The sequence below is a fragment of the Falco naumanni genome, chromosome 1 (genome assembly GCF_017639655.2).
Source record: "Falco naumanni isolate bFalNau1 chromosome 1, bFalNau1.pat, whole genome shotgun sequence".
In the NCBI taxonomy this organism is placed as follows: Eukaryota; Metazoa; Chordata; class Aves; order Falconiformes; family Falconidae; genus Falco; species Falco naumanni.
In genome coordinates, this window is record NC_054054.1 from 3,669,180 (window position 1) to 3,682,363 (window position 13,184).

Sequence of the window (13,184 nt, forward strand, 5' to 3'; positions counted from 1 at the left end):
GGAGACTACTCTCAGAGCCAAATATCTCTATTTATGTGTCCTTGTTTTCCAGCACATTTTCTGGTTTCCTTCTCTCTTGCTTTCTGTTTGAAACTTTATATGCAGCTTTTGATTTTATTCTTTTATAGACGCATATTAAGGTTTCCACATGTGTACGGCGCTTTCCTATCCCTCTTCTCTGTGGTATCTCAGCAGTGTTTGAAGTCTAGAAAAGACGAATATTTTTCCCCTTTTCATTTCTCCTTGCATTATATTGTTAAGGGTATTTCTTCATAAGTTCATTTAAGAGCCTCAGTTCTAGGGGAAGTCTTTTTTTTAAAAGGGAAAGTTTTTCCCCTCTTGAAATGAGCAGTTTCAGCTCCTACTTAAAGAAGTATAATTTTAGTACTCCTTGATCTCAACCTTTGTGTAACATCAGTAGTTGCCAATATCTGGCTGTACCTGAAAACGCCATCTTTACCCCTCTCAAACCAAGACGTACTACACTTAAATGCAGCAGTTCAGCTGTTACTTCTCAGCAAAGAACCTTTTTCTGACATTAGGACCAAGGTTTGCACTCACTTGTGAAATTTATTCTCAAATCCTCTATTGAAGTTGCTCATTGTGCCAAAAAAAAATCATGGCAAATGGCAATACAGCAGGCAATTTTCCCTCTAATTGAATTAAATTCCTTATTCAGGGCTCTTAATACCATCAGAGCATGTCACTGGAATCATATTATATTTTGGAGCAGGAAGGCATTCCAGAGTCTGCACAGCTTTAGTCCTGCTGGCCATGAGAGGCGACGAGCCCTGCACAATTTATGTGACTCAGTTGCCAGCTTGAACTCTCAGGAGAGCAAACTCTTGTCTTTGTGAAAATTGAGGTGACCCTTATCTCAGTCCTGTAGGTTAAATATTTCTTACCTGTCCTTCCAAGAAGCTTGGTCATCCATAAATAAAATGTCAACCATTAGAATTTGGTGGTTGGGCTATAACTCAGTCCCCTTAGGGTATCAGCCTTTCTGCAGGTAGTTTGATACTCTATCTGAAAAAGGGAAAGTACAGACAGCTCGGTTCTGTTGGTGATTCCTGATGTGACTTTTATACCCGGTGACTTTCCTGATTGCTTTACAATTGATGTGTTGTCATGGCACCCATGGGATGCTCTCTGCTGTGCCTGATGGTTTAACTTTTCTGATGAACGTTAAGCTGTTTAATTCTCTTTGTAATGCTTGATTCTGGGAGAGAGATTGAGTTGCGTAACTTTACCTCTACATTTTTAAAGTTCTCAAGAAAATAAGTTACTACAGGGGATATTTTACGGAAAGAAGGAAGTCGTAAGTTGGATTTCCAGCAGATATTTGAGCCTTCTGCAGAAACTAATAACAGGGCTTTGGATTTTGTTTTAAACCTCACTAAGAACTGCATGAGTGTCCTAGTTTCTAATTTGATAGTAATCCAAATACACAGTGGAATTTCTTGGAAATTGAAACCTCAAGGTGTCCTCTTTATTGCCTGTTATCTCAGCCCAGAGTACTGGAAGACCACCTAAGTGTTTAACGCTGCTCTTCCGCAGTTGCAGTTGTAAAAAAAGCAATGGTCATCACAGGAGACCAGTGAAGTCCATTAAATTGTCTCCTATTGTCCGTGTATTATTTCTTTTTCTCCTCTTGCTTACAGAGACCTCCATCTGTTAGACTAGTTTTAATGTGCAGTATATGAGAGTCCCGCTGATGTCTTGAGGAGGAATTTGGCTTTTGTTCCCGGGTGGTTTGTGTTTTTCCTTCAGAGTCTTAGAAAAGGAGTATGTTCACAATCGCTTCTCTCTGGGGATGGGGGGGTTGTTTGCATACAAAAGATTTGCTTGTTCTCTGGCTTAGATACCATGAGTATATTGGGCTGAGGGAGAGCAGACTAGATTTACAAACAGAAGTGATGCCACTCTCACCTCCTTCAAGTGATGGTGCTGCTTGTAATTTCTTCTCGGTGATGGCAGGTTCTTGGTGGGGAAAAAGAAACATTTGAAAATTAAGAATTTATAAATCTGAATTTCATAGTTCTAATATTTTCCAATTCCTCCTTTATTTCCTACAGCTCTACTATGGTTTTACTGGAGAAGAAGAGTTTTATGTTTACATGTATCAGATGTAAATAACGATTCATGCCAGGCAAAAAGTCGAAATACTATTTCTGTTTTTTTGTTACTGTTATTGGGGAGGAGGTAGATATAATTAATACCGTATCAATCTTTCTTTATATCTCACCAAAAGTGCTAACATAGGAGACGGCGTAGCACCTGTTGCCCTCCTCAGGAGCATAAACCCCATTATTTGACCCTATTCAGCACAGACGGTCAGTTGTTCAAAAGCAATGTCCGAGGGTTTCCCTGGCATAGAGGGCTGACTTTTAGCACTTGTTTAGTAGCCAGCTTTCCATCCCACTGAAGTCTCACGCCTAATACTTGTGACAGTGCTCTCCCTGAAGTCTGCTTTCCACCAACACTAACTACTGTTTGGTCTTAAGACTTTAGGACTAAGAGACAGGAAAGTAAAATAATGCTTTCCAAATTTATTTCCCCAAGAGTGCTCCTTTGACACCACCAAGGCTCTGGGCTTGTGCTTCAGCATCCTTTGCCCTCTCTTCCCACCAGAGAAATATTATTGTTATAAATGTGTTTAGATACTTTTTTCTTTTTTTTCATTTCTTTTTCTTCTTTTTTTTTTTCCCCCCAGCAAGCTGGGATAGTTGGTAGGTGCACACCTGAAGTGCTGGCTGTCAGTGTTTATGTCCTGACGGAGGTATAGGACACTATAGGCTGTCTTCATCCATATTCCACAGAAACCTTTCACATCCATCCATCACCCACAAAAGCTCCTCAGCTCAGAGGAAAAGACAAGGTAGAGGAGGGGAGGAACCTTTTTAAAAATAAAATTGAATCATTGCACCTCTCTGAAATGAGAAAGTGGTGAGCTGATGTCTGAGTAGTGAATATTGATCAGGAAATATGGAAAAGCTTTCCCTGAGGCATCCTACTTATCTGTCTTCAAAATAAATGGAAGAATACTCTAGTTCAAAGTATTTACAATCCACAGGTAATGCAAATAATAAACCACATAAAAGTTCTTCCCGCTTCTACAGGAGCAATTAGACATCCCAACCCAATTCTGAAGCTTTGCGGTGCTCAGAGGCTCTGCTGCCTTTATTATGTATCCGTGGCTGGGTCGTGGGTGGCAGCAGCAGAAGGGGCTATTTTCACTTAGATGAAAGATGCCTTTTTTGCCTCTTGGTAAAAAGCAGTTGGGAATGTTTTCCCTCTCCTGCATGCTTCCTTTCCCCTCATTAAAATAAAGGAGAGATCTTTGAAATCCTTCAGCAGAAAGAATCAACTAAGCAGCTTCAGTATAATGAAGAATTTAGACTTCACTTTCCAGACAAAAAGGTGAAATATTGTTTGTTTGGTTTTTTTTGTTTTTTTTTTACATTAAATTAAGGCTGGATTTAGATGATGCCTCCTCTAATGGGTTGTCATGTAGCATTACGTCAGGCCTCCTTTTGTGATAGCTGCATTGTTCTGTTTAATTTCAAAACCATTCAAATACGGTATTTTTTTCTTACCAATGCATTAGGTTCTTCATGAGGAAACAACAATACCAGGAACGGATTTGAAGTTATCATACTTAAGCTCCAGGGCTGCAGGATATAAATCTGTTCTGAAGATTACGATGACCCAATCTGTCATACCGTTTAATTTAATGAAGGTTCATCTTATGGTGGCAGTGGTGGGAAGACTTTTCCAGAAATGGTTCCCTGCATCCCCAAATCTGGCTTACACTTTCATATGGGATAAAACTGATGCATACAACCAGAGAGTCTACGGATTATCTGAAGCTGTTGGTATGTGTGTTACGGAAGCTTTTTTGCATTTTTACTGTTGTCTTCAAAATCAGGAAGCACATCTCAAATACTTGTATCCATTAAGTCCAAAATGTTTAGCTGAGTAAGATGAGAAATAATAATGGGTATAAAATATATTAGAAAATACTAATCTAAACTTTGAATTATAAGAAAAAAATTATTTCAAAAGGAAAAAGAAACCAGTCATTTTTCACTTCTAGTTCTTCTCCATGAAATAGCCTTCAGCCTAATAATAGAGCGTGGTATTTAGGCTTCACGCTCCTCGTACTTCAGAGCGCAGCACAACAGCATTCTGACGTACTTCACAGAATGGCTTTCCTCTATACCTGTCCTAATCCACTTACTTTCCATAACTAAAATTATTCTACTAACCCGGGATTGCATTTAAAATTATTTTGGAATTCTCTTTAGTAGTTTCAATACATCTAACGAAGCCACAGGGATTTTCAGGTAGCCTGGGAGAGCAGGAGAACGTGCGTAGTTGAAGGAAGTCACATCCTTGAAACTCTTCTTCTGGAACGACATCCTATACTTAATGAGGGAATTTTTTGTTGTTTCAGTGTCTGTAGGTTATGAGTATGAGTCTTGCTTGGATCTAACTCTCTGGGAAAAGCGGACTGCCGTTTTGCAGGGTTATGAACTGGACGCCTCCAACATGGGTGGCTGGACGTTGGATAAGCATCACGTACTGGATGTTCAGAACGGTAAGGAGTCCATTTCCTTCTTGCTAATTTTAACACTCAGCTGCCCCACACTTCAGGTATCTCATTCTCCCTTTCAAATGTTTGCTTTGTTATTTTTAAAAAGGTAATTATGGAATGCTTTGCATATGGTAAATGCTTTGAGCTTTACAGTGGACATCATGTTTCTTCATCCTATAAATATATATGCGTTAATAGTTTCGTCAGTGTCAGCCTGTGTTACATACGCTTACCAAAAAAAAAACCCAACCCAAAAATGATGAAATTGTTTTTAAAAGCTGAGTGATGCTAAGGAGACACTGTTTCTAAAGCAATTGAATGTGGTGGTGGTGGGTTTAGCTGTTTGTTTGTTAACAGTAACTTGGACAATGTTTTCCCTTCCAGTTTTCACAGTAAATGACAATCAAACAGCAGTAAGAGACATTCCTGCCAAACTGAGAGCTCTTCGCTCCCGATACTAAATTCCTTATTTATACAGGAGGTGTTCCTCGTTGTGTTACGGTATCACCGGCTGCTCAGGGCAGCAGTTAGCACATGGGTACTGTCTCTTCTGGAGGGTGAGCACTCATTTACGCTCTCCTCCTGTTTAAATCCTTCCCTGAGGTGAATCCTCCCCGGGATGCTGAGGTCACCTTAGCACAGGGCAGGTGACGAACTGAGCACGAGCGTTTACGCCCCTTGTTTCAGGACAGAGTCCAGTTGCTAGCGAGCAGTTCTTTTTTGATGTCAGCGAAAAGATGAGGAGCGATACACATTTCTAAGAACTGTGCCCTGGCACCGAGGTGTGCCAGTGGGTCCAGTGTGCTACTCAGCAACTGTCTGCAGGGTGCCATGCTAAGTATGCCCCAGCTCAACACTGAACAGGAGGAAATTTGGAAAAATGTGGCTGGAAGCATGCAAGAAAGGTGAAATAAGCAGTCGCATGGCGCAAGGTAGGAGTTGGTCAGACTAGATTTTTATGCAAAGGAGGAGCCCAGAAGTAATGCAGCAGGCAGAACGTCACTTTTGCAGTACCTGGTGTCCCTTGGAGTCTCCCACTAGTACCTGAGCATCTTTTGTGTGATACATCAATCACCACCTAAAGCATTGCTTCAATGGTAGAAAACCGAGGTAACCAAATCAAGGGAAAAGGTGTCATTGTACCTAATTTAAAATGTCAAAAAAACCCAGTGTAAATTAATGTATATAAGGTAATCCTTCTGAAAATGTAAAGACCTATAATTACAAATACATATATAAGATTGATTCTGTTCACAAGGTAAATTGATGGTGGCTTTAAATTATGTTCAGGAGTACATTTGACAAGTAATGACTTTTCAAAGTGACGTGTGTCTAATTGAATAAACGAAGTGGAGAGTTGTAATGACAAGGTGGATGAGCTGGAGAAATTTATTCAGAAGAGAGTGCAGAGAGTGTTTGTACGGGTATCCCGAACTAATGCAGTAAATAGTCTAATGTACATCTTTTAGTCTGTGATAATAGAGGAGAAATGTGAAGGACCAATTTTTCAAGGTAATGATGGAATAAATCAGGTGCCATAGTGCGCTGTGCTGACTTGAGGAATTCCTCTGATGAAAATTATAGAACTCGGCTATTTCAGGCAAAATTATGGTGCCATGATTGTCATAAATGATGTAATCATAGGAAAAGCGATTTCATATACTGTTAATGTTTTCTGGCTTTAACTATTCATGAAAAACATGTTCTCCCTCTTTTGATTTAGATTACTTAGATCACTTGCCATTAGGTTTCCATAAGCCATGTTCGTTCTTCCCGATTTTATCATATGTATTGGTTTTACATTTATAATTTCCTAAATTTTAAACCATTAAAAAGTAGTGGAGACACCTAAAACATTTGAAGAGGAAAACAAAGGGGTTTTTTTCCTCCTATCTTCCAGTATAGAGAGTGCATTTTGGGAGTGAGGAGAGAAAGAGGAATACATTGTAAATTTCTTCCAAGCATCTCAAAAGAGAAATGTATCCCTCAGCCCCAAACTGCCTTTGAAACGCTGGGCATGCAATCAATAAAACACATATCACTCTAAAGTACAAAAGGATGTGTGGTTTACATGGATTATACCACGGAAAGACATATTGTGACTTCGGAGCATAACCAGAACAGCTGACCGTTTGTAGAGTACACCTCAGTGGGTTCATCGGGAGGTACAATAATGAGGGTCCCGGCAACGTTTTAACACACTGTAAAGTCACCTTTTTTTTTTTCCTAAGACTGAAGATTTAACATAAAGCATACATTTTTCTTCTCAGATTTCTTATGGAGGCTATAAGGAAGACAAATACTGCTGGCACATTGCTTTGTCTTCACGAAATTATTGTTCCTTTCATGCCTCAAAGCAGAATTAAGTTTAAGAGGCAGGTTGGCCTGGCACCACATTTTTTTTGTTGTTTTGACATTTTTAATAACTGTCTATAACTGCAGTCACAGTATTGAGGCAGGCTTTGCTGCCAGAGGTACGTTTTTGTGGTGAGCTGAGCAAAGACTCTTTCGTAATGTAAAATTGAAGCAATCTCCAACTTTCTGAAGTAGCTCTTTAATTAATATTTACAATTTGCAGCAGTAATCCACTTTACATTGCATTTGGCATCATATTTGTAATTCATTATAGAAGGACTTTAGGAAGACAATTTCCAAATACATTTTTTCTATTTTATAAAATACACACAGTTAGAATTTCAATCAGTTCTGGGGAATTTCAAAACTGTAAACATTTAGGAACACAAGACCTTGATTTTATTCAGTACACCTTGCATTTCCATCAACATGATAATTTTTATTCTGAATTATAACCATTATTAAAATTTTAAAATAAGAATGACTGAAAAGTTGTTTGGGTTTTAAATACTAATATATTTAGTGTTTCTACTATATTTTGTGGACAAGGTAATTTAATGCTTTGTGTGTCTGTGGCTTAACTGTAACTATAAATGTTTTAATGAAGTTCTGATACTTGTAGTGAGAATTAAAAGTCTGTTAAATTCTGTTAATCTACTGAAAGAATATTTAAAATATGTATGCATCATTTTATGTTTTCAGAGATTTTGTAGAATTTTCAGTATATGTAGACTGTAGAGAGAGCGTATATAGAGAGTTTTCAGAGCATTCAGATTTTTTATAAACTTTTTTTTTTTGGTTTGCGTTTTTTCTGTTATTTGCCAGGAATCCTCTACAAAGGAAACGGTGAAAATCAATTTATATCTCAGCAGCCCCCAGTTGTTAGTAGCATTATGGGCAATGGAAGACGACGCAGCATCTCCTGTCCCAGTTGTAATGGTCAAGCTGATGGTAATAAATTACTGGCTCCAGTTGCCTTAGCTTGTGGGATAGATGGCAGCCTGTACGTGGGGGATTTCAACTATGTTCGGCGGATATTCCCATCTGGAAATGTAACTAGTGTTCTGGAGCTAAGGTATGGGGGGTTTCTCATCTTTGCGAATGGGTCGTGAATTCTAGTTGCAAACTGAAGTATTGAATAGATTCCTGTCATTGCGTGAGACAGAGTTTCCAAATGCTTTTGGGAACAAAGGTTTTAAACCATTTGAAGAACTATTTAAAACTGAAGTGAAAAAACTGTATCCTGGTAAAAGATTTTAGCGATGCTTATATAAAATGTGAGAATTTAATTGGCCCAAGGTAATTATTCTGTAGAGTTTAAGAATTAACCTACTTAGTCGACGCGAGTGGACAAAAGACAGTCATTCACTGCTTCACTAACGATAGATGAAAATGTTGCCTTCTTTTCATCTTTTAACATCCTTTCTGAATGTTTTTCTAATAATGTTTTTCTGTTCTTTTTTACGTGCTCCCACCAAGAAATAAAGATTTTAGACATAGGTAAGCATTCCTTAAAGAAGATTTATATTTTTCTAACTGTTCTTTTTTCTTTTTTAACAAGTGAATGCTTATAATGGAGAAGTCGTTTCTGAGATGTATTACCAGAAAAGAGGAGTATTTTTCAAAAATAATGAGTTCATATGTTTTAGTTATGTCAGTTGTCAGGCTGTATCATCCTTTCGGATAAGAGTTCCTTTTTTCTCATCACTCTCTGTCCACCGTCAGGCTTCTTTTTGTGCTTTGTATGCCCACCTTTGCTTTCCCCTCATCTCTGCTCACTCCTATTCTTTGCTGGCAGCACTTTTGCTGATCCTGTCAAAACTCACTCATTAATCAGATACCCCAAATTATGATGAGAATGGCATATAAGTAATAAAATTATAGAAGTAGCAAGTGAGTTTGTTTCATTAGCCTTTTGAAGTTGAGTCTTTTCAGGCTTACATTTAACAGATTTGTTTCTTTAAAGGCAGACTTTTCTTAATAATGAAAACCGAAATTTTCCTATAATAACACAATTCTAGGAGTTAAGATTTTCAAGTACACCAAGATTCGTAAGACTGGTCATAAAATCAATAGTAATCAGAAGGATTGTAGTGCAACATTCACCTGTCCTGGCATCGCTACAGTGGTGGCAAGAACAGAAGGGAAGGCAGTGGATGCTTACAATTGCTTTGCTGCAGCAGCCAGTGCTGAGACAAAACCAGTTATGCTAAAATTTTGTTGGATACGTGAAACCCTGCAAGGTTTTGTGGCAGAACCGCTCAGTGTAAGTCTCAGCAGCCCCGCTGGTCTCTTTCTCTCCTTTTTTGCTGCCAGTCGTTTTCCTTCCTTAATTTTAAACAAATCCCAGAGAGTCATATCTCGGTTCTCTTTTTTTTTAAATTCAGTTTCCTCTGGACACTTTTCTTTGTGAAGAAGGGGTTTCTGTTTGAGAAAGTATCTTTCAAATGTGTTAGGCAAAAAAATCCGTGACTAAATAAGGTGTTTGCATCAGCGCTAATGATCAGAACTGGGAGTTGATGCACGGTCTAGCTGGTTTTATGTTATTTTCCAGTTGTGACTTAGAGGCAGTGTCTTCCGTTTGGTGGGTTTAGGTTTTCACTATTACATTTAATTTGCATTTGTTCCACTCCTTTTAAAAGAATTCTATCCCTTGTGGTATCACAGAGTTGTGATTGCAGCTGGATAAGACATTGTCTTGGCATATGGGTGGAATACAGAATTATGCTCAGAATGGGAATTTGGAATGGACAAACAGGATTAAGGAACAGGCGCATAATGATGTTTGTTTTGCTGTGATTTAGTAGCAACATCCTCTGCTGCCTCTGGCAGAACTGTGGTCACAGAGTCGGCTGCAGCGTTTCGGAAACTAGGTCCCCCCTGCACCTAAGAAAAGTTAGTGCGGGAGAACGGTGAAGTTTGTCTCCTTTATTCATGCCTACACATGCAGAAGCTCCGGGTAGCAAAAACTGCAATTGTACTGCACAGAGCAGTGTAACAGCATTTCCACGGGCCCGCGCAGCGGCTGTGAGCGGGGATTCCTCCTGAGGCAGAAGGAGGCGTGGAGGACGGTGGGGCAGCGCTCTGCAGGAGTGCTGTGGAGCCGGCAGGGCTGGATCCCGCTGCGCAGCCTGACGCCGTCTGCTGCGCGTTGGAGTGTTCTCTCCCATCATACGTTTTCCCAGTGTCCACTCCTAGCCTTACGGGTTTGCTGCTCAGGGGCTTCCTAAGCCAAGAGTCACATCTTTATGCTTACTGTCCCCCGGCAGCTTTTTATTCTGTTCATTTAGCTGATTTTTATTAAACATGTATAAACTTTGAGGGTCTGCTAAATCCTGCTGCCACGCCCAACTTCAGGACGCGCCATGAGACCAAATAGCTTCTTTTGCCGACGTGAAGCCATGCAGGGCCCTGGGAAATGCTGCGGAGAGCAGCACACCTGCCTGGGCTGCACGGGAGCGGGGCAAACCGTCCAGTTCACGGCAAAGCCCTTCAAACTGCCGAGGGGAATTCAGTGTGAACTGCGGTTTGGAGAGCAGCCCCCAGCACACCGCTTGTGCTTTGTATAATGACTCGGTACTCAAAACTGTGAAAATGCACTAAAATAGGCCTTCCCCAAGTAATGAACAGGGGTAAACACTAGTTCAGTTCTCTTCATCTGTTCAAACATTCAACTCTCCGCACCGTTACCACAGTGCTCCAGGAGCACGGGGCGATGCGCCTCCCACCTCAAGGAGCCTGTACCCTAAATTAGAGAAACGATGCCTGTCAAATTTATCCTCTCATGTACTAGTGACCTAACATTTTTTCAATCTCAAAGCTGAACTGATGTCTTTATACACACTGCTGCCTGTGGGTGATTAATGCTGATAGGCATTCATGGGAGAAGTAATCTTTAGAAGGACTTTGAAGACAGAGAGGTCATTTGTAAGCTGTGGCGGTATCCCAAGTCTGTAGAGAGACAGAAAAAAGTTAAGCAAAACATAAAAATAGCTTTGAGGGTATGTGGTTTGGAAGGCACAGAGTGAGTGGCAGACAGGGGGGACTGAAGCAGAAAGGGTATTTTTTAAAAATTTGTGCATAGAGAGTAATGCAGGTGATGTGACAGCTGAAGAATTACAAGATAAAAGCAATGGGAAATAGATCATTACAGCTCTGCCTGTGTGAGTGTGCACTTTGAATTCAAAGCGCTTATTATTATTTGGCATAGACAGAACAAGTTAATTTGTAGTTATTTGTCTTTACAGGAGCTCATGTTGGTATGTAACTGCATGTTTTTGCAGAGCTACAGATAGCGATTAGGCGACACTGAATGAGTCAAGAACTTGTCATTGCCTGAATTTTATTTCTTTGCTTTTGTTGCTGTTGGTATAAGGCAGAAGCTTAATATCATTTCAGGCTGCAATGAAATAGAAGAACCTCTGTGCAGCTTTCCAACTGCTGGCTGCTTATCCCTCTACTATTTTTGAGATCTGCATAGTGTACGTGGATGTTTTCTGGCTAGAAAATAAATGTGGTTTTCACTGGACAGTTATTCATTTCCTCAAATTGTGCCTTGCTCCTGTGATTTAATAGGTTTTTTCTATGAGCTACAGCTACCTCAGCTTTTTAATCTTCACTTGAAAAGAAACACTAAAGTTAAGCCTGTTGTGTTATCTGAGAAAGGAGCCATTAGACATCTACGTATGACAAGTTGGAGAGTTTACATTGATTCAATAATAATATCCTATGCAAAGTTCGGGATTTTTTTTTTCATGAAATAATATTCTTAAATTAACAGCTCTATTTTTTTTTTTGTTTTGATGAGGATACACTACCTGCTATGAGAACTCATCCCGAATAAGAACAGCTTTGTCATTTTTGTTGGAGTTAATTAGAACATAGAAAAATTTTCGTATCTATGACGAAAACAGCTTTAAAAATTCTTTTTAGAAAGAAATAATTGTTAGGCATAAATTAGTTATTGATTTGATGACTTTTTATTCCAACAATTGGAAAATATGATTGAGCTAATAATGTTAGATGCGTTGAAGAGAGGTACTTTTAGATTTCGGTAGTATAAGAAAGGATTTTAATTTTTATTGCAATGAAATAAAATTTAAATCCACATTTCACATTTTCCGATGTGTTTATATTTGAAGTTTCTTAAAGACCAAAGTAATCACCTAAATCGGTATAAATTAATTAGTGTACAGAGGTGCAAATAATTTGTACACTACGTAGTGATCATATTAGATGATCTCTCTGTAAATTAAGGTTTCAAAAATACCTTTCAGCTGTTTAGCACATTGGCAATAGATTTCTAGCAGAGAAATTTAAAGTAAGCCTACGTTTGATTGTTTTCAGACATGCTGTACAACACTCGGCTCTAGAGCAGAGCTTTTTAAGAGGTGCTAATCACTGTGTATTTGATTTCATTAGTCTGCTTCACTTAGTTTCTTCATTCTGAACCAACACGTTACAAGTCTTAAAGAAAATCCTATTTATGCAACACATTTTCTCTGTGTTTTTGTAATTGGATAGCTATAAAAATCTGTCCATGCTAAAAGACATAATTTGTTCACAAGTTGTTCCTGTTGGTCTCTTGTTGCTTTTTCCAAGTAGCAGTACATAAAAATGTGTTACATTAGCACAGTTATGTATTTACAAAACGTGAAGTGTAACATTCTGCAACCAGATGTTTGGCTATCACCACGACTGGTAGATCTGTCTGAGCAGCACTTTTGCAAACATCAGAAGTGGGACCGACTGTTCTGACACTCTGCTTCAATCCATTAGGAGAGCATCTGAAATTACCTCCTGTATTTACATGACCTTATTTCAGCTCTTTGTGCCATAAATTAGGTCAGGAATCCCAACTGCACTGGGTTAAGTTTCTACATCATAATATATCAACCCAAGAGGTACTCTCCAGGGTTGGTTTTTTCACCAGCAGGGGAGAAAAGACAGTAATTCTCAATTATGTGGCACCAGCGGAGAGGCAAAATGTACGTTTCTGGGAAAATGGTTAGCAATATATATTTTCACTGTAATAAAGACTGTGTTGGCATAGTTAGTGGTTTTGTGCCAATGTGTACAGTTCCTTGAAATATGACTCTGAGTTAAGAAGAACAGAAAAGCTCCGCTCGGTGCTCCGGTGGAAAAGATGACATTTCCTCATGCATTAAATCATGCGTATCACGTCTTTGAAAGCAGTGGATTAAACAAATACTTATGAAGGATGTCTTATCTC

At 39.1% G+C, this 13,184-nt stretch overlaps 1 protein-coding gene across 7 annotated transcripts in view; it reads left to right on the forward strand.

Moving 5' to 3' along the window:
* Positions 1 to 13,184, forward strand: part of TENM3 (teneurin transmembrane protein 3) — a 323,343-nt gene that overhangs the window by 273,898 nt on the left and 36,261 nt on the right. For 5 of the 7 annotated variants that reach the window (XM_040600425.1, XM_040600681.1, XM_040600507.1 and 2 more), the window contains 4 exons: positions 3,608 to 3,875; positions 4,457 to 4,600; positions 7,778 to 8,027; positions 8,432 to 8,452. In XM_040600425.1, coding sequence (XP_040456359.1) covers positions 3,608 to 3,875; positions 4,457 to 4,600; positions 7,778 to 8,027; positions 8,432 to 8,452 — 683 coding nt within the window. The remainder of the gene's footprint in view (positions 1 to 3,607; positions 3,876 to 4,456; positions 4,601 to 7,777; positions 8,028 to 8,431; positions 8,453 to 13,184) is intronic. The other 2 variants (XM_040600594.1, XM_040600957.1) reach the window with 1 other exon arrangement.